We start from the raw sequence: 24,508 nt of genomic DNA, 5'->3' as shown, positions 1-24,508 counted from the left end.
CACAGGTTTCCTCTCAAGGCTACTATAGTCCTGCCAGAGATGCCCATCAGTAAGTCACTGTCTCACACTGCAGGTTTTTTTTTTTTAAAACCCTGTTTTCCTCTGAATGTTTTTCCTTCTGTCACATTAACTGTGACATTTCTTTAGTTTTCTCTTGCTTTGATCTCTATTCTGAAGCCTCTAAAAGAGACCAACATTTTTACACCATCTTTGCCCCAGAGAATTCTCACAACAACAATCAAACTATCACAATTTATTTGTCATTTGACTGAAATTTATGTCCATGTTACTTTGGAACAAACTTTTACTCCATCAAAATAAAGATTTTAAACTAATTTCTACAGTTTCTCATTCATCTCTAATTAAGTGTGCCTCTAGGAAATCCTAAAAATTAAAAAGCATACATTATCTAACTGGAATTGAAACCAGGAGATTTTTTTTTTTTTTTTTTATAAGTTTTTATTTAAGGTTTTAACATTTTTAAACAACAATAGAAAAAAAAATTTAAAAAGAAGGAAAGAAGAAAAGAGGAAAGAAGGAGAGAGTATATAGAGCTTTGGCGAGCCTGGCAGAGTTATACAGATAACCAGGTGTCCCACACTGCATTGAACTTGGTTGGGCAGCCTCTAGAGGTATAGACTAGTTTTTGCTTAGGTAGCACGTCGTTGATTAATTTTTTCCAAAAGGTAAGTGAGGGGGCAGTAGTCGATTTCCAGTTTAGCAAAATTGCTTTTTTAACATAAAATAGCAGTTGCAAATAGCACAAATGTTGGTATAAACCAGGAGATTATTTAATGGAAAGTCTTAAACATGTAATTTCTTCCCCCCTTCCTTTCTTTGTATTATAACTATAATCAGATATACTTTGAAAGGCTTATGAGAGCCAAGCATTGATCATAATACTGGTGGTGATGATAACTGTGATGAGGTAAATGATCAGAAAAAACCTGTCCAGCACCATCGCTGCTATATAAAACTCTAAGCTGGAATCATCTTTGTGCTTTGATACAGCTATCTCATGATGGATCTTTTTAATCCCCACCAACATCTTATTTAAAATCTGCACTGATGTGGTTATTGGATCCTCATCTGCGAGATTTCTTCTTTTCTCCTCTACTTCTATTTTGTTTGTTGGCTTCTGGTCATGCTCACAGGCTGTGAATGAGACAGGTTGTTAGTAGATGTATTTATACAATGTCAAATATTGTTTAGTTTCACTTTCCTCTGTACTTACTATGGATTCTGGAGACCACTTTGACAAGATGTTCTTTGATAAACTTTGTTTCGTAACATAGGACACAAGCCAGATATCCAATTATCCACTTTTTTATCCATAGTGGGACACTGGCTGTGGCACACTTTGTCCTCATAGAGACTGTGCATATGCACCCCCCTATACTCAGCACCATCATTATCATACAGACACTGAAAAATATACCTGCACAAACCAGACAAATTATTAAATAAGTCCTAAAAATATTGTTAGAAGATACATTTACACTCATAAATTATTACTACAGATCAATATAGGCTTAGATTTGCAACCTTTGCAAATGTCTCTTTATCAATTTAATGCAAAATGTTTTCTGCTCAGCCATATATTAATTATAGTTTAACAAATCAATATGTTAAAGGGCTGAAATGCTTAAGGACTTCATATGCTTAATGCTTAATAAAATCCTGTCATTAATGTTAAAAAAACAATTTTGGATTGGATAGTTTCAGGTATTTTTACCATGACAAGCCAGTTTGATGGCTTATTTACTCGCAAGCGGATGCACAGTGCTATAAGATATACTGGTAGTGATGCAGTTCTAATACTCAAATACTCTCTTTAAATTACTCCCATATTTTAATACATTTTATTCTATTATTACTATCCAACTTCTAGACATCTGCTGATGTACCATATGTTTGGCAATGTGGCCAATCAGAAGATGAGAATTTTAAATGTGACATCAGCAGTTATTCAACAATATTGCATGATGGCCTGTCAATACTAGCCCCCATATTGTGATACATATTCAGGAAGTAGTGCCAAATTCAGCCAAACCAGTATATATTGCATGTATATCCTATAAATTTATTCATGTGAACTACAAACATACAGGTCGAAAAGAATTTTCTGAAGCCTCTGGCACATGTGACCACTCTCATTTTACATAGAAGTGAGCAGTGTGCAGCATGTCCTGGATGCATCAATAACATTTGAAAATTTAGGTAATGAAGAATATATAAAAATAGATTTCAAATACCCAACATGGGTGGGGTATCAGAATTAGGGAGCATGCCGCTTAAGATCAGCAGAAGTACTGAGAACCCCAGTACAATAGTAACTTTGAAGGTGAGTCTTCCCTCAGTTCCCTCCATAAACATGCTGGCAATGTCCAGTATTACCAGAAAACAGGCTGGAAGGATTAGGTTAAATACGTAAATTATTGGGTTTCTTTTTATATGGATCTGTGGAGGAAAAAAAAATTAGATTATAAAATCAAGTTACTGGAGAAGTGTAATAGACAGAGACTGTGTAAAGTGAATCTTTGTTGTGCCTAGCCTGGTGCAGGAAATGTAATACAAACAATCCTTTTTTCCCCACCATAAAAAGGACAATTTCATGGAAACATTTCCTTTGTGTTGCTTCTCTTTTTTTTGTCAAAGAAGTAATACTAATGACGGTGGCAGTGGTTGACTCTTACATATATGTGCAGTTCTGCAAGCATGCTATATTCCATATTCATACATTGGTTATTTCCAACCCACTCCAGATACTGATACTGAATTCCAGTGATGTAACTAGTCTGCACCAGGCTCCCCCCCCCCAAAAAAAATTTATGGAGGGGCCCAGCGCAGACAGGAACTCCTGCATGGCCCTCCAGCTGTCTACTTCCCTTCCATAGAGGAAGCAGTCTTCGTGGTGTAACACCCCTAACTAAAGCAAGAAACATGAACAATTGCATAGACAGTTTACAGGACTACATATCCCAGCATGCCGCAGACCTGAGGACCTTGCTGGGGCTTTGAATCCACCAATGATAAGGAAAGGCGCAAAATGTTTTGAGGACCACCCTCCTGGATTATAAAAAGTGGAGAGAAGTGGGTGCCAGGGATAAAACTGCTGCCTGTTGCCTACCTGCTGTGCCTGCTCTGAGTGTGAGAGCTGCCAGAGGGGAGAGAGACACCTGCAGGGATCCTGGCCCAGGAGAAGCTGCTACAGGGAGAAGCTGACCCTGCTATCCCAGCTCTGGACTTGCACCTGTAAAAGAGCTATCAGTGCTAGCCAGAAAGGGAGCAGGGGGAAGCTGCCTACTGTTGGTAGGAGAGTCCCAGGCTGACAGGCTGCAGAGAGGCCCAGGGGATTACAGATGCTGGAGGGCAGAGCTGCCTGTGTCCAATCTGAGATCTGTTACTAAAGGGGATACAGTGATTTGGAGCACAGACTGTGAGTAACCTGCAACACCACACACTATTGGGGAACTGTGTATTATTAACCAATAGGAGCTAATCCATCTGTTGCTGAACTATACACTCTGCCAAGTCATTTCTCACCTGGAAGGAAAGTGTTTCTTCGCTAAGTTTATAGAGTTATACTCCTAACCGGCAAATGAAAGGAACAGTGCTATTGGCCCATAAGCTAAACTCAATAAGGGCCCCAACGTGCAAAAATCATCTGGGACTGTGACAGGGGAATTAAGTTACAACATTTAGCATATATATTTTCTGCATACTTTATATTGGCAATTTAAATTGTTTTATTGTTCTTTGGTATATTGTTATACATATATATCTTGCTTTAATATTTTAAATCATAGTCAGATCCCTGCTGATTGTTTGTTACGCTTAATAAAGAAAAGGGATCTTATTGTTTACCATTATTGTGGTCAGTCATTGGGGTGTCACTGAGTGTGCTGGAGTTACCCATATATATTAGTCTCACCCAAGGGTGTGCTACATTTGGGGGCTCGTCCGGGATTACTTCACCCACATCACTGACTCCGCCCCTTTTCACCAGTTGTATAGCATCCTGCCATAAGAAGCGAAGATGGAGCCACAAGCCGTGCTAGACTGGTGTCATGACCGTCAGGCAAACCCCACGTATTGCCTAGCTCTGATAATAGCAGAGACAAACCTAAATTCAAGGCAGATTTACCAGCTAATGGATGAAATGTCACCTTTTGGCCGCTGCCTGATAGTTGATAGGAAAACAGATAACAAGGATGTAAAGACATGTATTTTGCTGCAAATGGAGGATCCTATCAATCCTGATGATGTGCCATTCATGATGACATTCGGCAGTGAGAAATATCAGTGTAACTTGATTGTACCTGCTTCACCAGTTTCAGTTATCACACCAGAAGGAGATGTTGAACATCCAGCAGCCAGAAACAAAGAAGTTAGTAACCCATCCCTCTCAGCAAATCCATGTGGGCCCCCTGCTGCCATTGGGGCAGATATCCTTACTGCACTAGGAAACTTAGTAGAGAAGTGTGTTCGGCCTGTACAGCCTCACAGCGGGTTTGGATACAGAAAACTACACATTTTCTCAGGAAAACAACCCACGCCAGAAGGGGAAGATGACTTTGAAGCCTGGATGGATCAAGCCACCCAAGCCCTTGAAGAATGGGATGTTCCAGAGTCACAGAAGAAACAGATAATCACTGAGAGTTTGAGGGGTCCAGCTGCGGATGTAATTCGGGCCCTGAAGCAGAGCAAAAGGGATTGTTGTGCCTCTGATTACTTGCAAGCTTTACATGATGTGTATGGCCGAACTGAGAATGTGGCTGATCTCATGTATCAGTTTGAACACACCTACCAAGAGAAAGATGAAAGGATGTCCAATTATATCCCACGGCTAGAGAAGATACTGCACCATATAATATTAAAGAAAGGAATGGATCCCTATATGGCTGACCAGCTTAGAGTAAAGCAAATCCTGAAAGGTGCTCAACCGAATGATCCCATCATGTGGAAGCTAAGGATGCCAAAGGAAGACCGTGCAGTCCCCACTTACCCCCAACTAATCAAACAAGTACGGGAGGAAGAGGCCCTTATGGAAGCCAAGTTACTGCCTACCAGTAAAAGCATGACTTCAAATAACTTGGAACCAGGAAGGGAAGCCACCCGAAGTGTTCAAGCAAGTACTGGAGCTATAGCCCCAGAGCAAAGTGAGATACACATCCGGCTGGATGCTCTGAGCGAGATGGTTGAAAGGATAGCCAAAATTCAACTGGCTGCATTAGAAAAAGACACTAAGTGCAGGTCAGATATTGTATGCTGTGAGAAGCCTATCTCGAGCCAGGCTCAAGATTGTCAACCCACATATGAGAATACCCCAGCACCTGGGCCCCCTCACCTAAATAGGACAAAAGGAGTACTGGGGTTCTGTCATCGGTGTGGTGAAGATGGCCATTACAAGAGGCAGTGCCGAAATGCTGAAAATGCCCAGAAGGTAATAGCAAAACTTCTGGCTAAAGAGAAAGGGAAGGCTCAGGGAAACTTCAGAGGGCCCCAGTGAAGGAGCAAACTGGAAGCCCGCCTAAAAGAAGCTCCAATAGATTTAAACAATGGGTAGACAATGGCGAGGAGGCCTCCAAAACCCAAGTAAGAAAGATGCCAACAGAAGGTGCATTATACCATACCAGTATGGAAAAGCTCAAAGGACAATTTCCTCCCCGTACCCAGAAAGGGGTTAGAGAAGCTTGCACATGGCGGGGACCTGAATTACCTAAAGGGCTGGCAGGTCCATCTCCAGTTGTTCCAGTCCAGATTGAAGGAATCTACGGAGATGCTCTATTAGACAGTGGGGCTCAAGTGACTATACTATTCCAAGATTTCTACAAGAAATACCTGAGCTACATCCCTTTGGAAAAAATAGAAAACCTTGAATTATGGGGCCTAGGTGATACAAAGTTCCCTTATGATGGCTATATTAATATCAAGTTGGAATTTCCACCTTCAGTGACCGGATCTAAAGAGACTTTTGAAGCATTGGCTCTAGTGTGCCCTAGACCAGGAGGATCTAAGACTTCCATAGTGGTAGGCACCAACACTGATCTGATTAAGCGAATGCTTGCTGGCCTGTTAGACTCAAGACAAAGACTGGATTTTAAGAAAGTCAACATTCACCCCATGCTGCAGTCTGTACTGGTCTCCAGGCACAAACAGAAGCGGGAACCAAAAGAATGTGTGGGAAATGTATGGTTTATACAGAGAAGAGAACAAGTAATACCTCCTGGGCAAATAAAATGCTTGAATGCTCGGGTAAAGATGTGCTGGGAGGACTCAGTCCCTGACCTCATGATTGAAGGTGAACAAGGTGTTGACTTGCCTCTTGGAGTTGAACTTATTCCAGAAGCTTTGCCAGCGGAATGCTTAAAATGCAAAAAGGGAAACATAAGAGTAGGACTCAAGAATACGACCAGTGTACCAGCTATACTACGTCCCCATGCCCTGCTGGGTAGAGTCCATTCAGTTTGCCCTATCCCTGACACTAACCTAACTTCAGATGTCTGGGAGTTAAAGCCAGAAGATTTCAAATTTGGCGACTCACCTATCCCAGAAGATTGGAGAAACCGATTGCAGATTCAGCTGCTTGAAAAAAGTCAAGTGTTCTCCAGAAGTGACCTGGATATGGGCTGCTCTAATAGCACTCAACACAGGATTCGTCTCAAGGAAGATAGGCCCTTCAGAGAGAGGTCTCGGCGCATAGCTCCAGGTGACCTAGAAGATTTAAGGAAACACCTAGAAGAGCTGAAGGCAGCAGGGATCATCAAGGCATCAAGAAGCCCATATGCTTCCCCAATCGTGGTGGTGCGTAAAAAGAATGGGTCCATCCGAATGTGTGTGGATTACCGAACTCTGAATCGGCGCACCATACCAGACCAATACACTACCCCTCGGATAGAGGAGGTCCTGAATTGTCTTGTAGGAAGCAAGTGGTTTAGTGTATTGGACCTTAGAAGTGGATATTACCAAATACCAATGCATCCAGATGATAAAGAGAAAACTGCTTTTATATGCCCTCTTGGATTCTACGAATTTGAACGGATGCCGCAAGGTATTTGTGGAGCACCAGCAACCTTCCAAAGGCTTATGGAGCGTACTGTGGGAGACATGCACCTACTAGAAGTGTTGGTGTACCTGGATGATTTAATTGTATTTGGAAGAACTTTGGAAGAACATGAAGAAAGGTTGATGAAAGTTCTTGATCGGCTCCAGAAGGAAGGCCTGAAGCTATCACTGGACAAATGTCAATTTTGTCAGCCTTCCGTGACCTACATAGGACATGTGGTGTCTGCAGCTGGAATTTCTACTGATCCCAGTAAAATAGAGGCTGTGTCCACCTGGCCAAAACCCAGAACCTCTACTGAGTTACGTTCTTTCCTTGGATTCTGCGGATATTACAGACGATTTGTAGAAGGGTTCTCCAAAGTGGCTAAACCTCTCAATCAGCTTCTGCAGATCGACCCAGACCAAGAGAGTGAAGACAAAACCAGGGCGATAAGAAAATCAACAACTCCAGGGTGGACAAAGGAATCCATAGAGGAGAAGTGGACAGAAGAATGTGACAGAGCATTTAATCAGTTAAAGTATTGCCTCACTCATGCCCCAGTCCTGGCCTATGCTGATCCCAGTAAGCCATATACTATTCACATTGATGCCAGTAGAGATGGCTTAGGAGGTGTGCTATACCAAGAGCATGAAACATTGTTGAGGCCAGTTGCATTTATCAGCAGAAGCTTATCCCCTGCAGAAAAGAATTATCCTGCGCATAAGCTAGAGTTCCTTGCTTTAAAATGGGCAGTGGTTGATAAACTCCATGACTACTTGTATGGCACTGAATTTGAGGTCCAGACAGACAACAACCCTCTAACGTATATCTTAACAACAGCTAAACTGGATGTAACAGGGCACAGATGGCTAGCTGCCTTAGCTAATTATACATTAAGCCTACGCTACCGTCCTGGTCGCAGTAACGGAGATGCTGACGGGTTGTCCAGACGGCCTCATGAGGCCCTGATGATGAATGGGTTGAAATCCCTGCTCCAGGTGTAAAGACTGTGTGTTCAGCAGTGTCCTATGAATGTCGAACAGGTAGCATGGCTGAGAACATAGGCGTCAAGTTGGAGGGAGTTCCGTTACTCTACTGCAATATTACCTCTATTCAGGCTACCTCACTACCACCTCTCTCTAAAGAAGATATAATAAGGGATCAAAGAGATGACCTTCTCTGTAAAGTAGCCGTGGAAGCTCTTAAAAAGAGACAAGTAGAAGTACTCAAAACTGACTCTCATCCCCTTGCTAAACTTTTGATAAAGCAATGGGAAAGACTAACATTGAGAGATGGGATGGTCTATAGAAGGGCCCCCAATAAACAAAACCAAGAGAAATGGCAGTTACTGCTCCCAGAAAAACACAGAGAAAGTGTCCTTGTGTCATTACATGATGAACATGGTCATTTGGGTTATGAAAAGACTTTAGGACTAGTAAGAGACCGCTTCTACTGGCCTTGCATGAAGCAAGATGTGGAAGATTACTGCAGGTCCTGTTTACGGTGTATACAGAGAAAGACTTTACCAACCCGGAATGCCCCTATGGGTCACATTGAAAGTCAAGGGCCCATGGACCTTGTGTGTATTGACTTTTTATCACTTGAGCCAGATAAAGGTGGCATCAGCAACATCCTAGTAATCACAGATCATTTCACTAGGTATGCTCAAGCATTTCCAACCAAAGATCAACGGGCTATCACAGTAGCTAAAGTGCTTTTTGAAAAATTCTTTGTTCATTATGGGCTACCACATAGAATACATTCGGATCAAGGCAGAGACTTTGAAAGTAAACTTGTCCATGAACTGTTACTGCTACTGGGAGTGCAGAAATCCAGAACAACTCCGTACCACCCACAGGGGGACCCACAGCCTGAAAGGTTTAACAGAACTTTGTTAGATATGCTGGGTACCCTAACATCAGAACAGAAAACACATTGGAGCCATCATGTGGCAACCCTAGTGCATGCATACAATAGCACTAAGCATGATGCCACTGGCTACTCACCTTACTTCTTAATGTTTGGGCGTGAAGCTAGACTTCCTGTGGATATGGCCTTTGGAGTTACTGCGGATGATACCCCTGTTAAATCACACCAAAGTTATGTGGAGAGACTAAAAAGAAACCTGCAACAGGCCTTTGAGAAGGCTCAAGTAGCATCAGGGAATAGAAATCAGCAAAATAAAGCCCGGTATGACCAGAAAGTGAAATTCCATGACTTACAGCCTGGAGACAGAGTTATCCTAAGAAATCTGGGGATACCAGGAAAACACAAACTAGCTGACAGATGGGGATCGCAACCTTATATAATTTGTTCTCAACTTCCAAACATTCCAGTATATCAGATCAGGCCTGAAGGAAAGAATCATCCTATTAAAACATGGCATAGGAACCATCTACTTCCTATTGGCCCAACCGTAAGAGAGCCCAGATCCGTAGATGATAAACCTTCCAAAAACACCAGACCCAGAAGGTCAAAGAGAATTCAGAGTCAAACCCCTACTGTACCCAGGGCTGACTGTCACATCTATTCAAGTGAAGATGAATCTGAAGAGGAGGAATGGGGCTTAAACTATTTCTTCGGTGAAACAGACTCAGAGAGACCTGCTTTTAATAGTGAGGAAGCCACTACAGAATTAAATGTAAATGCTCCAGAGTTTATTCCAGAAAATCTGGATGATGTGCCTTTCCAGGTTTCAGAGGTTGCTCCTGACACATCTATCACAAATGGAAATGAATCTGTACATGAACTTTCAGACAACCTATCGCCTACACTAGAGACTGATACAGATGTTGGCTCCAGAGTTGACTGTGATGAAGAACATATAGAGTCAAGAGTGTTTAACACTAGAGAACCCAGAGTAATCAGACCACCTCAAAGACTTACTTATGATTCTCTGGGCAATAGTACAGAAAAGACTGTGATTGCGGCCCATAGAAGTGCCCACGCCCATGTTCCCTCTAGTGCACACTCTTCAGGTGACACCCCACCCCAGTGTAGATCTGTGGTGTATTTTCAATGTCCTTACTTTGTAGATATACAAATTTGAGTTATGTTACCTACACATGTATGTACCTGTCATATATTATGCATTGCCAATTATATTCTATAAGGTTGCTCTTGAGAGGACTCAAGATTTGTGGTGGGGGGAGAGTGTAACACCCCTAACTAAAGCAAGAAACATGAACAATTGCATAGACAGTTTACAGGACTACATATCCCAGCATGCCGCAGACCTGAGGACCTTGCTGGGGCTTTGAATCCACCAATGATAAGGAAAGGCGCAAAATGTTTTGAGGACCACCCTCCTGGATTATAAAAAGTGGAGAGAAGTGGGTGCCAGGGATAAAACTGCTGCCTGTTGCCTACCTGCTGTGCCTGCTCTGAGTGTGAGAGCTGCCAGAGGGGAGAGAGACACCTGCAGGGATCCTGGCCCAGGAGAAGCTGCTACAGGGAGAAGCTGACCCTGCTATCCCAGCTCTGGACTTGCACCTGTAAAAGAGCTATCAGTGCTAGCCAGAAAGGGAGCAGGGGGAAGCTGCCTACTGTTGGTAGGAGAGTCCCAGGCTGACAGGCTGCAGAGAGGCCCAGGGGATTACAGATGCTGGAGGGCAGAGCTGCCTGTGTCCAATCTGAGATCTGTTACTAAAGGGGATACAGTGATTTGGAGCACAGACTGTGAGTAACCTGCAACACCACACACTATTGGGGAACTGTGTATTATTAACCAATAGGAGCTAATCCATCTGTTGCTGAACTATACACTCTGCCAAGTCATTTCTCACCTGGAAGGAAAGTGTTTCTTCGCTAAGTTTATAGAGTTATACTGCTAACCGGCAAATGAAAGGAACAGTGCTATTGGCCAATAAGCTAAACTCAATAAGGGCCCCAACGTGCACAAATCATCTGGGACTGTGACAGGGGAATTAAGTTACAACATTTAGCATATATATTTTCTGCATACTTTATATTGGCAATTTAAATTGTGTTATTGTTCTTTGGTATATTGTTATACATATATATCTTGCTTTAATATTTTAAATCATAGTCAGATCCCTGCTGATTGTTTGTTACGCTTAATAAAGAAAAGGGATCTTATTGTTTACCATTATTGTGGTCAGTCATTGGGGTGTCACTGAGTGTGCTGGAGTTACCCATATATATTAGTCTCACCCAAGGGTGTGCTACAGTGGTCTGGGCCCTTCTTTCACTTGGGCCCCTCTATGACTGTAGGGTTTGCATCCTCTATGCTTACGGTGTGAAATGTGGACTAAACAGCACTAAAATAAGCCAGCTACCCTTTAAGCCATGGGCTTTAACATCTGCTCATTGGTGAGGTTGCTAAACAAGTGGAACTCTGTCCAATTTTGCCCTCAAAACACTGAGCAAACCTGCACAATAGATATCTGGCGGCTTTTCGATAAGGCAGGATTTCTGGAATCCCATGTATACTGTATACTGGCCAATGAGCTGTTGAGCATGGATCTTATATTGAACTGTGTATAGCAAGCTTTCCTTGCATACTGTATATGTGTGGTAGATAGAAACCTTATCCGGTTTACGATGTGAGGCTTTTTCTAAGTGTTTTATTGGAAACAGCACTAAGCAGCATGAACCCCCCCCCCTTCCCATACTTTCTTGTATGTATGTATGTATAACTTTATTTATAAAGCGCCACAAGGGTACGCAGCGCTGAACAATCTTACAGAATACAAAATTACACATGGGAGGACAAGTGATATAATAAATAAATACAATAAATATATATATAAGTGCCATGTGGTATGAGACATAGTAGGAAGGAGGTCCCTGCCCCGTAGAGCTTACATTCTAAGTGGTTGGGTAACATACAGGCACAAACTGGAAGGTAAGAGTGCACTAGGTACGGGCATTTGCCCTTAAGTGCAGGACTAGGCAAAATAATGTTTTATTGTTCCAGAAGGTAACAGCTGAGCTTTTTCTTAAAGAGAGTGGGTGAGTGTTCCCTACGGAGGGATTCAGGGATAGAGTTCCAGAGGTAAGGAGCAGCGAGATAAAAAGGTTTAAAGAGAGCGCAGTGGGTGTGGATGGTGTAAAAAGACGGAGGCTCTGAGAGGAGCGGAGGAGACGACCAGGAACATGCAGGGAGACCAGTGAAGAAATGTAGTGAGGAGCAGAGGAGTAAAGGGCTTTGAATGTTAGCAGAAGGATTTTGTAAGCTATCCTTTGCTTAACAGTCAACCATGCAAGGGAGCTAAATTGAGGCTAAACAGGTTCCCTCTTCGGAGAAAGCAGGAAGGATCCTTGCAGCAGAGTTTAAAATTGATTGCAGGGGAGAGAGGTGGGAGTCTGGGAGGCCGGTTAGTAGGAGATTGCAGTAATCTAAGCGGGAAAGGATATGGGTATGTATTAGTGTTTTAGCTGTTACTTGTGAAAGAAAGGGCGTATCTTGGCAATATTGCGGAGGAAAAAATGACAGGTTTTGGCAGTGTTATTAATATGGTTAGAGAAGGAGAGAGACTGGTCAAAGATAACCCCAAGGCAGCATGCAGAATTTACAGGGTTGATGGTCATGCCATCAATAGTAATGGTGAAAGGAGGAGGAGGGCCAGGTTTGGGCGGGAAGACCATGAGCTCTGATTTAGCTAGGTTAAGTTTGAGCTGGCATCGGGTCATCCAGGAGGAGATAGCCAGTTTGCCAGTTTGAAAATGTGTCCATATTCTAAATAGAGATACTGCTCACATCCCATGTTATGGGAAATACAGTCTTGGCAATAGGTGATTCTGATGTCATGATATGATAATGGACTATCTCTTAATAATGGCCACAAAGCTTGCCATAAAGACTAGTGTCACACTTCTGGCTCCATATTACTTCTTCCATACAGGCAACCCTTGACTTTAAAGAGAGCCACCTATCACTGCACACAGACAATGCATAACGCCTCTGAAAACTTAAGGGGCACAATCCATAATTAAGTCCCACAATCCATAATTTTATGAAACAACATGAAAACACGAAACAAGGTGAGATTAGAAGAAAATTCTAAGTTAGGGAGGGAGACATGCAAGTCCATCATAGTTTTATCTCTCTCTCAATATGATAAATTATGTATATATAATATATATATTTTTAGTGAATCTGGTCCCACAATAAATTCCCTTGCTAATTTTTTGGGGAAAAAATATTTTATCCAGCTTTTTAAAAAGAGGCCTACTAATGTCTAAATGATCTCCATTGTTCTTTGTACACAATCAGCCCCTTTCAACATGGACAGCCCCTTGTGCCTAGGATGCAACTGTCTCTTTTCCTTCACCAGACTTCTTTCTTTTGTGAGAAAGGCCTTTATTTTTATCTGCCCCATCAAGCTGAGAAATCCCCTATGTAGAATTAACCTCAGAATTATTTTTTTTGAAAACAAATCTAAAACAAATGTGTACAGCAATGACTCTGTTAGAATGTTGTCTCAGTCAGACCAACTACTTTACCATTGGCTGACCAGTGACCACTTAAAATAAAAAGGAATATTAAATTACTAAAACATGTTTTTTAAGATCTTACCTCATAAGTTACACGATTAAAGTTCCCAGATGGCAGTGGATTATTTCTGACTATGATGTTTAGTAAAATCCAATCTCCTTTGGTTCTAAATATGTCTTTTGAATTTTCTGTTACTTGTGATGAGTTAGATGCGGCCATCATATATACTTCAAAGTCTGAGGAGAGCATAATGTTTAAAATACTTATTATAGAGTATGGCTGGTAAAAAAGAAAGATACGTGATTTTAAAAAAATGGGTAATGGCTTTAGCAGGGCCATTAGTGGAAACTATATCTTGTTCATATTTTTTCTTACTGGGAGCTGAACCACAATTACACAAAGCACCACAGAAATCTACACAAAACCTGCACATACTGTTTTGTTGTTGAATATGTTTATAGCAGATGAACAATACCTGAAATAAAGGTGGCCATACACGAGCAGATCCGCTCGCTTGGCGATGTCGCCAAGCGAGCAGATCTTCCCCCGATATCCCCACCTACGGGTGGGCGATATCGGGGACCATTTAGGTAAAAAAAATAATAATCCGATCATTTGGCCCTGGGGCCAGACGATCGGATTATGTGGGCGGCTATGGGGCAGTCGGATCGGGGACCGCATCAACGAGCCGATGCGGTCCCCGATCCAACCAGATTTTCTAACCTGGCCGATCGAGATCTGGCCAATTTCAGGCCAGATATCGGTCGGCCAGGCCGATCTGCTCTCCCCATACACAGGCCGATTAGCTGCCGAATCGGCAGCTATAGTCGGCCCGTGTATGGCCACCTTAAGACCCAGCGCACATAAGCTCCAGAAAAGACAAAGAGGGAAAACATTTAGAGGCTGATTCATCAAAGCCTTGATGTGATTTGCCTTTGCTAGAATCTACAAAGGAAAGCAGTGTAGATTGGTACTTTGGTGTAGGAAGGGCTCTTTACCAATGTTAGATTTGTCAGAATGTGTACTTTCCAAAAATATATGGTTTTCTGGGGGTCTCTGTATAGTTAGGGGGTGTTACGGCACATAATGCCCTGACAGGGGGCTCAGTGTGCAAAAGCTGAGTTGGCAGGTGAGAAATCCATATGCGCTATTTTCATTTTGGGTTCAGTACACACCACAGACTTTGGTATATCTATGCATATTGGGCATCAAACTGTTCAGTAGACCTCTGGTGTTCCTATTTGGGGTGATTTGCCTTTGAATGCAAGAAATTCTGTGAGATAAAAGCGGCAAATTGCAACATTTTTAGGCGATTTTCTGGAATGTCATAGAAACAACTAACTTTAGGAAAGCTTTGCAGATTGGTACTTTGGTGTAGGAAGGGCTCTTTACCCATGTTGGATTTGTCAGAATGTGTACTTTCCAAAAAATATATGGGTTTCTGGGTTTTTCAGTATAGTTAGGGGGTCTTACAGCACATAATACACAGTCATTGGGCTTATTTTGACAGCTGAGAAAATTCATATGCACTATTTTCATTTGGGTGCCTCTGTACACCACATATCTTTGCATATTGGGCATCAAACTGTTCATTAGACCTCTGGCATTCATATTTAGGGTGTGTGTCATTGTATGTAAGAAATGTTGTAAGATAAATGTGGCAAATTGCAACATTTTAGGTGTTTTTCAGAAAAGTCATGAGAGAAATGATAGCTTGCATGGGGTATGTTCACACTGGGGCCCCTACATGCCACATGCTTAGGTAAACCTATACATATTGGGTCTCAAACTGTTCAATGGACCCCTGGCGTTCAAATGTAGGGTTTTATCTGGTTACTTTATGACCTGTAGGAGATAAGATACTATAGACTGGAAGCTTTGAAGCGATTTTTCAAAAAATTCACAAATTTTGATAAAAACCAATAACTTTAGGAAAGCATTGCAACTTGGTAGTTTGGAGTAGACAGACAGTTTTACCTATTCTGGATTCCACAGAATCTGTTATTTCCAAAAATGTATAATTTTTCTGTTAGTGAAAGTTTTGGCCTTGAAATCTAAAGAATGCAGCTTTCTGGAGCAGTTTTGGAAATTTGGTAGTGTACTGCTGGGAGTTTTTGACCTATATAAGTGAGAAATCTCCATAAAACTATATATATTTGGTATTGGTACAATCAGAAGACATAGGACTTTCCAAATCAGTTGTATTTTTGTACATAAAATTATTTTTGTTTCTGGTATATGTGTTTATATTATGGAAAATGGGATTTTTTTCATTTTTTAGACATTTGGAAGCGTATATCTTGTTACAGAATTGGAATTACAGAAAAACTTAGGTTGTCCTGAAAAAACAATATATAGGTTTCCTGGGTAAACTAAAAGTCCATCCAAGGAAAGGCCCCTAAATTGAAAGAGTGCAAAATGTTCAAAAACTGTCTGGCAATACACGTTCCGCTTTGACCAAAATGGCTGGCAGTAAAAGGGTTAATCCCTGGAATAAATAGTTTTGCCAAACAGATCAGTGTTGAAAAGGGGACAACTTCCCTGCAGAATGAAGTATGGGGTCACATGAAGATTAGCAGAGCTGCACTTGCAACTGGGACTAGCATTTATCTAAAAGTGGCTTATTCCATGTCATTCTGATGATCGCGGATTGTTCTTATTAAGGTACATAAGCATACCTACCATTATATACATAAGATCCAAACGTAAGTGAACAGTTCTGCTCATCAAATGGGAACTTAAAGTTTTGCATGCTACATGAACCAGCTATCCGAAGAGGCTTGGAATTAGTGACAATACCGTTGTAATAAATTTTGAGGTAGTTGATTTTCGGAGATTTGTCGTCATCATCTACCCTGGATATAAATGAGATATCATATAAAAAAACCTTGACATTTGTATCATAAAGTTTTCATGCACATCCATGCATATAAACGGTGCTTAGCTCACAGTAGCTGCAATATTTACAAAAAATTCTGGGAGCCTGTATAAGCCTAGCTCTGTAGCTATGATTTACAGAGAGTAAAAGTGTATGTGATTTATGTTACCCTTACTTTATTAGGAAATAACCTATTACAAAAGACTAGGTTTGTGTGAGGTATTGGTGAGAGGAGATAAATTCATTAAATGCAGACATGTCCTGTGGGAGGTAGAATCCACACTGGCTAATGCTGGTATGCAATCTATTTTTCAAAATGCTTGGGACCTGGGAATTTCAGGACAAGGGGTCTTCCATAATCTGGCTCAAAAATAATTTAACATGACCATACCACTAGCATGTGGCTAAGTTATCATCTAGTATAATGTTCTGTTTTATTTTTACATAGGAAAAGGAAACAATTTTATAAATAAGAATTTTTGCTTAAAATTGACACTATAGGAAAAGGCACTTATGTATTTTTGTGCTTTCCGATACCTGTGCCTAGCAAGGGGTATCCCATAGTGATATAAAAACATGGGGGTGGCCAAGTTAGGCTGCATTTGACTCTAGGTAGCACATAGTTTTATTAGATTTTGCAAAGGAACAGAATAAAAAAAAACACAAAAAATAAAAAGTCATAAATCATTTTCTACATAGTAGCAAAAGTTATTGCCCTTTTTAAAAGAATCATTAGCCGAAATAACTTCTATTAGCTTTTAGATGCATATGCCCCTTAAGCATCCATATCTTATGCCCTTTTTCACCTCTAGTAATGTGTATGTCATGTACCCAAACAAAACATTCAGACTCAGGACATAGGGGTCTACAGAAAGTGGCCAATGATTGGAATCTTTCATCAATCTAATACATCCAATTTGTTATCCTTGTCAGTCTTATACCTGCTGTATTTTTGGTATATATTTAATCAGGGTACAGTAAATTGGTAGTTACACAGTACACAATAAATTGTGGCTTAAATAGGAACTATTGCAAAAATGAAAATGTAATATGAGTCTCATGAAAATGTAGGTGGGTAAAGGTTTTGTCCACCTTTACTTTACATAGTTCCTGTGTTAATCCAGTGTAGGGCTGGGTCGGTTCAGAGTTTGATACTCCTGCAGCCTTCTTTTGGGTGGCCACAGCAGAGGACAAAGCATTTTGAACGATTTGCCAAATTTTTGAAGTTAATGGCAGGAACAGCAGAAAACTGCCCTGAAAAAGAAAAGGCCCTTGGATGAAGTACATAGGCAGTAAAGAAGAGTGATTCCCTGGTGGATGCATGAGTAGCATTATTAAAAGCAAACTCAGCCCACAGAGACTGATCACTGGAGTAAGAGTCCATGGCCTTTTAAGAATAGGAAGTGGTGTTAGCAATCCCTGAGGTACCGACCTAGATGGCTTAGAACATTGACAAATTGCACAAGACTTGATATAATTACCAACATCCTGCCTCAGCGTTGGATCGAGACAAAAGATAATACATTTTATTTTGGCCAGGATGCCACACCTGGAATCGTGAGCTTCAGACAAGACAGTTTCAAGCAAGATTTCTGGAACCAAAAGCTTGCCAGGTGGTACATTTCTAGGCAAATTAGTTTGGGCCTTAGAAAGAGAGGCAAAAAGGTATGGACTCAGATTGTTGGACGCAGCCACAACCACTTCCTTAGAAATTTGTAGAAAAATAAAGCCCACCTAGCTTGTCTAGGATTTAGTCGTTAGCAGATATCAATATATATATAAATTTTTGTGATCAGCATAAACTGTAATTAAATGGTTAGCCCACGCCAAAAGGTGTCTCCATTCTTCAAAAGCCCATTTGATTGCCAGCAAGAAAAAGAAAAGCAGAATCTGGGCGGCGAGAACTGGAGCAGAAACAAATGCTTCTTTAAGGAGCTTAAAGGCCTTTACTACTTCATCAGCCCAAATACTGGTATCTGCCAATTTTTGGTAATGGCAGTGATAGGAGCCACCAAGGAAGAAAAACCTTTGATAAATTGTCTATAATAGTAGGAAAATCCCAAAAGCTTTGGATGGCATGTAAATAACAGGGTTGAGCCCAATTTAGAATTGCTTCTACCTTGGTTGGATCCATCTCCAACCCATGCTGAGAGATTATGTACCCCAAAAAATGAACAGTAGGAACTGCAAAAGATACACAACTCTAACTTAGCATATAATTGATTATGTTGTAGTCTATGTAGTACCTGACAACAGTGTGACAACAATGTTCTGCCAAATTAGAAGAATAAATCAGAATATTGTAGTATATTACTACATAGCACTAGGAGGTCACTAAAAATCAGAAAACGGCTGTAGCTTTACATAAACCAAAAGGCATTACTGGATATTCATAGTGCCCATCACAAATATTAAAAGCTGTTTTGCACATCTCCTTTCTTGATACAGATCAGATTATATGTATCCTAAGATCAAGTTTGGTAAAAATTGTGGTGTCCCTATTTAAGAATTCCGAAATCAAGGGGAGGAGATAACGATTTTTACCAGTGATCTGCATATTGAGGAGGTAACCCTTCTAGAGAGGTTGCCTTTGTAACCAAGGGAGACTTAAAATCACAGGGGTATCAGGACAGTTAATTATATGGAAGAATATCTGTTCAGAGTGAGAGGCTAGATCCCGGGATCTAGGAGGACGGGTAAAAAAAAATTTTGAGGAAAAAAAGTTGGAGACTAGAAAACTGCATTACCCAAACAGGACTCACCAGACTTGTTTAGGCTTTGCAGTTTCCTGGTAATTTCCGCAACAGCTGTCCACAGTACATACACAACCCATAAGTGCGTCTATGGACCCTCTTCTCTGAAGGCTAGAACCTAACTGCATAGGTTCCTCTGGTGATGCTGTATCTGGGAAGGGGTCAGTCACCAGGGAAACTGTATGGGAAGAAGTGGACCTTTCCTGACGCCGCTCCTTATGCCTTCTATCAATTTGAATGGCAAAGTGCATAAGGGTGTCAAGGGAGGTTGGTAGAGAGTAATTAATTAGACTTTAATTGCATCAGAGAGACCCACCCTCAACTGACTGCAAAGGGCTGTACCATTCGCTGCCCAGCAGTAAAACTTGGTGCAATAATCCTCAACCATTCTTCTGCCTTACTTCAAATTACGAATAGCTGATTCAGCAGAGGCAGAGTGGTTAGGATCATCATAAAGAATAGCCATGGCTTTAAAAAAGGCCTCTAGAGAGAGGTGGGCCCGGTATGTAGGAGACAGGCTAAACACCCAAACCTGGGGATTACTGTGCAGTAAGGTCATCACAAAATTTACTCCTGACTTCTCAGTAGGAAAGGAGTGTGTTAAGAAACGGGGTAAAAAGGAAAAATATAATTTGCAGGCTTTCTGAAAAGTGTAAAATTTACTATAATCTCCACAGAACTTTTCAGGAAAAGGCACTTTAGGTTCTAGAAAAGAGACTTCCACACGTTGGTAGCAGATTGGCAGACTTTCACACATTGGTAGCAGATTACCCACAGAGAGAGCAGTGGAGATCGAAGCAGTTGGTTGCTGCTGAATAGCTTCCAGCCTAGCAGACAGTCCCTGAAGGCATTGAACAGTTTGGTCTTGTTTCCCCACATGTTACCTGAGAGGCTGGAGGAGATTGGAAAGAATCCCTTCCGTGTTAACGGGAGAAGCGGCAGCACCTTCAGTGTCCATCTTTTGGTGGTCACAAACAGGCCGAGGTCAAAAATTTACTAGCAATGAGGTACTAAATCAGGATCCAGGAAACGTAGTCGAAGAATAGGTAAAATGGTCAGTACAGGCAGCAACTGTCAAGGTCAGCCAAAGGTCAAAACACAGGAATCAAGCAGAAAACGCACCCAGGAACTAGAAAAGTGAACCTATGTTTGGGCAGTGAAAATGAGCAAGGCACCTTTAAATATTTGAGTTTCACACTGCGCGCAATGACATCATGCACCGCATCAAGATGAAAGGATGTACGCATTTGATGCATGCGCCAGAACTTGACATGGCAGACGCAATAGGCAGTCGTCCCCACCACCCCACTAGACCACCAGGTACTGTTACAGATTCTTTGAGATCCAGCAATCTATCAAATAAACCTTTCTCTATTGTTTGAAGTTATTACAAGATCTATAGGTGTTTGATATCCTATCAAGCAGGTACTGGTTTCTTAGGACATTGGAAGATTAATAGAAAAATGCTTGTATAAAGGACAGTGTGGTGGCTCAGTGAGTAGCACTGTCTTGCAGCACTGGTGTCCTGAGTTCAATGTCAGCCATGGCATTATCTGCAAAGAGTTTTTATGTTCTCCCTGTGTCTGGGTGGGTTTCCTCCAGGTACTCTGATTTCCTCCCAATGATATTATACTAAAAGTTAACTTGATGGTAAACTATACTTTTCATTGCAAAGATAGGAAGACCTCATGACTGAATGCTGACATCAGTGACCACTGGTTGCCTCATTACAGTGATGCAGAAATTTCTTACATTTTGAAAGCTAAACAGGTATTAAAGGATTCTAATTGGAAGTATTTATTTTAACTGTTACAGGCATTTCTTAAAAGGTAAACATCTCCTAAAAAAACAGAAAGATAATTAATTCTTAATTCCTATTAAGAATGTATTTAAGGATTACTTAGAAGCCCAAGGCTGGGGGGCAGTACAGGGGTCTCGACCAGAACCTGCCATGTTTACCTTATAGCCAGTCTGCACAGAAAATTGGACTGACTGAGCAGTAGTTCAGAGACAACAATAGATACACTGCTTGCCCTTAAAGACATGTAAACCCAACACAAAAATTTGATCAGCGAACAGCCTCTTTGAAATCTTTCAAAACCTGCCACACTAGTTGTCCAGAGGTTAATAGTAAGGCTGCAGCATCCCCTTTATCACTTAGATTTCCTTCTCCTCCTGTAACCCACTCGACCCCCTCCCTCAGGAATTTGCTTTGACTTCTGGCTTGTGGGCATGCTCAGTTGTTCTAAGCTCAGATTACTAAACATGCCCTCCAGTCTAGCAGCCAGTGAAGAGATGGCATTGCTGGTTTCCATAGAAACTCAGCTCTAGCTGTCAGCTTTAATTTTTTTCTCCTAACCTTCTCTCCTGAACTCAGCTCAAACAAAGCAGAAGTTCTGCCTGTGTATGCCTGTATTCTTGATGAAATGTATACTGTATAAGGGTCTTTGTGTGTGTATGCTGTTTGCAGATTTAAATGTATCTGATTATGTCAGAGGAAAAATGGCCACCAGGTGAAAGCTGCTATTTGCTTTAGGAAAATGTCATGGTGCTGGCAAGCGGAGGGGCTATACAGTATGCAGTACAAATGATGCCATTTGGGTGGGAGAGATGTGCCCAACTGATATACTTTGTAGGCAAATGTAGTAGGCAAATGTAGGTTTTACATGTCCTTTAATGCCATTAGCCATTTTACTCAAAGGAAATAAAAAAAAAGTGTGTTAAATGGTTAAAGGGAGGGTGATGAAATACAGGGACTAAATGAAAACAAGAGTTTTTTTTAACCTGTTCTTCTACAATAAATTATTATTTTTTTTATTCACACCTGTTTGCGGGATCAGTGAGTGTCTGCAATATAATCAGTATGATTACCTCCTTGACCTGCTGTTCTGGGGCAAGAGCTCCTGATTCCCACATTTCTACTGTTGAGCTACAACTTTTTGCCTTTTACATTAGGGTATATTTTGAATATTTAGCAGGCATCATAATTTTACAGAATGCTTTATTATGTTTTATCATATATTTTAGACTTACATTTCATAGATGTATAGGTCTGGTCTCCAAACTAATGTATCAGAAACTACCACTTTTTCAATGCCGCAGTAGGTGTTTGAATCCCAATTTACAAAGTCATTTTTCCAAGACTAAATAAATACATAAATAAAGATTGGTTAATTTTCTCCCTACTTTCTATTGCTTTATAATAAACAAAAATATACAATCATTATGAAGACATGGCACAACCCGTAAATGGCGTTTATACCCCAAAATAATAATAATAATGTTGCAATATTCTTAACAATTTTTAGAGTTATAAAGTGGGTTTGAGAGTTGTTATAAAGTGGGGTTTTTTTTTGCATGAGTAATCTGCCACTTCTTTACTTGCAGCGTCCCTCCGGGTTAGCAGGTGTGGCAAAAAGCCTCTTTTGGTTATATTAAGAGAGAAATCCCAGTTGCATGCAATTGAGGGATGTGATATGTCCATTGTCTGCACATTACTGAATTATTTGAATTGTAATTGCAGTAGGAAAAACTGCAATGTACGGAAATTATGATAAATTGAGCTAGCGTTTTTCACTTTAGTAAATGAGGCTCAAAAATTCTGCATAATAAGGTGCTGCTTTCACCTAAGTACTGCCTGTGTCTCACACTCATTCACTATACAGAGTGTTTATCTGGAAAAGAAATCAGATTTTTTTTATTTCACATTTGTGTAAAAAAAACAAAAATGTTGGATCCAATATACAATAAAAAGTGCACTGTGTAGCACATACAAATGAAAATTATACATATGCTTAAGGAAAGAAAATTACAACCTATGTCCATTTATTGGGTTTATGCCCAAATAACCTTAACCTTGGCAGGTGCAGATGTACTGTTTATCCCACTGTAGAGGGCCACTCTGGTTCTATTTCCAGTGGTACCCATGGCAAACTCCCTCCCCATATCAATACAGTGGCAAGGTCTGACACCTGGACATGCAAGCCATTTCTTTTATTCTTATGCCCAAACTGATATTTAATGCCTGCTTGGATTTTCAAGAATTAGATCTTGGCCTATGCACTAGATTTTGTTTCATGTTTTTCACCTGCCCTGCCTTCTTAGCCAGGAATATGACTAAAATTATGTCTGGCCTTTGACAAACCTGTCCTGTGACAGTGGGTGTCGGTGATATTTTGCTATTTTGTGTCCCTGGCCTCCTTAGTCCTATTGGTTCCCATCATGTGCTGCAGCTGAATGCCTAGGCCCCCAAAATGTTAAATGCTTATACCTTTGGGGTCACCAAACTTACCAAAAAGACATGCCTAACAGTTAGTGGTCTCATCCCTTGGGTCTGTACCCAAAACAGCTACAGAATTATTAATACAGTATTGATAATAGATTCTGCGGCCTAACAGTCAGTGTCATATGTGGTTAAAAACAAAATCAGAGATCAGTGGAACCACTAGCTATTGGCACCAGTGGCAAATTTCCCAAGTTATAGGATAGTCCCCCTAATTTATTTCCTCCTGCATTTGCAACGACCTAAACCAAATTATGCAGGTGGTTGGCATAGGTTACCTTTCATCAGTGGGACTACCCTATCTCACCCACTCCTCTACCTTACCAATATACTTAATTATAAAATATATAGATAGGTTCCATTCTTTCTATAGGGAACTTACATATGGGGTGCACATAATACATGGCAGTGGCTATCCACAACCTCCCTATATCATTTATTTTGCATCAGACAACTTACCATTGAGAACCAGATATAAGTAGTAATTATCTGCTGTTGCATATCCTGAAAAAATATAAAAATAAGTTTATTATAAAGTAATAATAAACCCCACATTATCTTTAGAGCCCTTCCTTTAATATACAATAGCTGGCTATTTTGATATTCACTATAATTTAAAAATGTACACAAATGAATTGTAACTTTTTATATTCTTAAATCACATATGCTTTCTAAACAGGTCACTAGGAAATCAAGATATTTGGCCTCAGGGCCATGGGGTCTGCTTCCTATGTATTTACATCATTGATAAAAGGTTATGCTGTTCCTTTAATTAACGAGAAATTTGTACTTTATTGAAAGGACAAGGAAAGTCTTTCGAACACATACCTCCATATGTAATAAAAGGCACTAAGTTTGCCCAGGAACAGTAACCCACAGCAACCAATAGGATGCTTGTTTTTAAACAGGTGACCAGTAAATGCTTCCTGGTTGATATAGGTGATAAGAAGTGTAGCAAACTTTGCTCCTGATATTACATATCCCCTATAGACTAAAAACCCTAAGAACAACTGTGTAATGCATGCCACTAAGTTTGCCCAGGAACAGTAACCCACAGCAACCAATAGGATGCTTGTTTTTAAACAGG

General features: G+C 40.8%; 1 protein-coding gene across 1 annotated transcript in view; it reads right to left on the bottom strand.

Moving 5' to 3' along the window:
• Positions 1–472: 472 nt before the first annotated feature.
• Positions 473–24,508, bottom strand: part of LOC116410385 (5-hydroxytryptamine receptor 3A-like) — a 29,681-nt gene continuing 5,645 nt past the window's right edge. Inside the window, exons 3-9 of the mRNA XM_031900744.1 lie at positions 23,881–23,925; positions 22,173–22,282; positions 16,191–16,363; positions 13,590–13,744; positions 2,256–2,460; positions 1,235–1,438; positions 473–1,155 (exon numbers count right to left, since the gene is read on the bottom strand). Coding sequence (XP_031756604.1) covers positions 875–1,155; positions 1,235–1,438; positions 2,256–2,460; positions 13,590–13,744; positions 16,191–16,363; positions 22,173–22,282; positions 23,881–23,925 — 1,173 coding nt within the window. The 3' untranslated portion in view covers positions 473–874. The remainder of the gene's footprint in view (positions 1,156–1,234; positions 1,439–2,255; positions 2,461–13,589; positions 13,745–16,190; positions 16,364–22,172; positions 22,283–23,880; positions 23,926–24,508) is intronic.

The sequence above is a fragment of the Xenopus tropicalis genome, chromosome 4 (genome assembly GCF_000004195.4).
Source record: "Xenopus tropicalis strain Nigerian chromosome 4, UCB_Xtro_10.0, whole genome shotgun sequence".
NCBI classification, from domain to species: domain Eukaryota; kingdom Metazoa; phylum Chordata; class Amphibia; order Anura; family Pipidae; genus Xenopus; species Xenopus tropicalis.
This window is presented reverse-complemented; position numbering and strand designations above follow the sequence as displayed.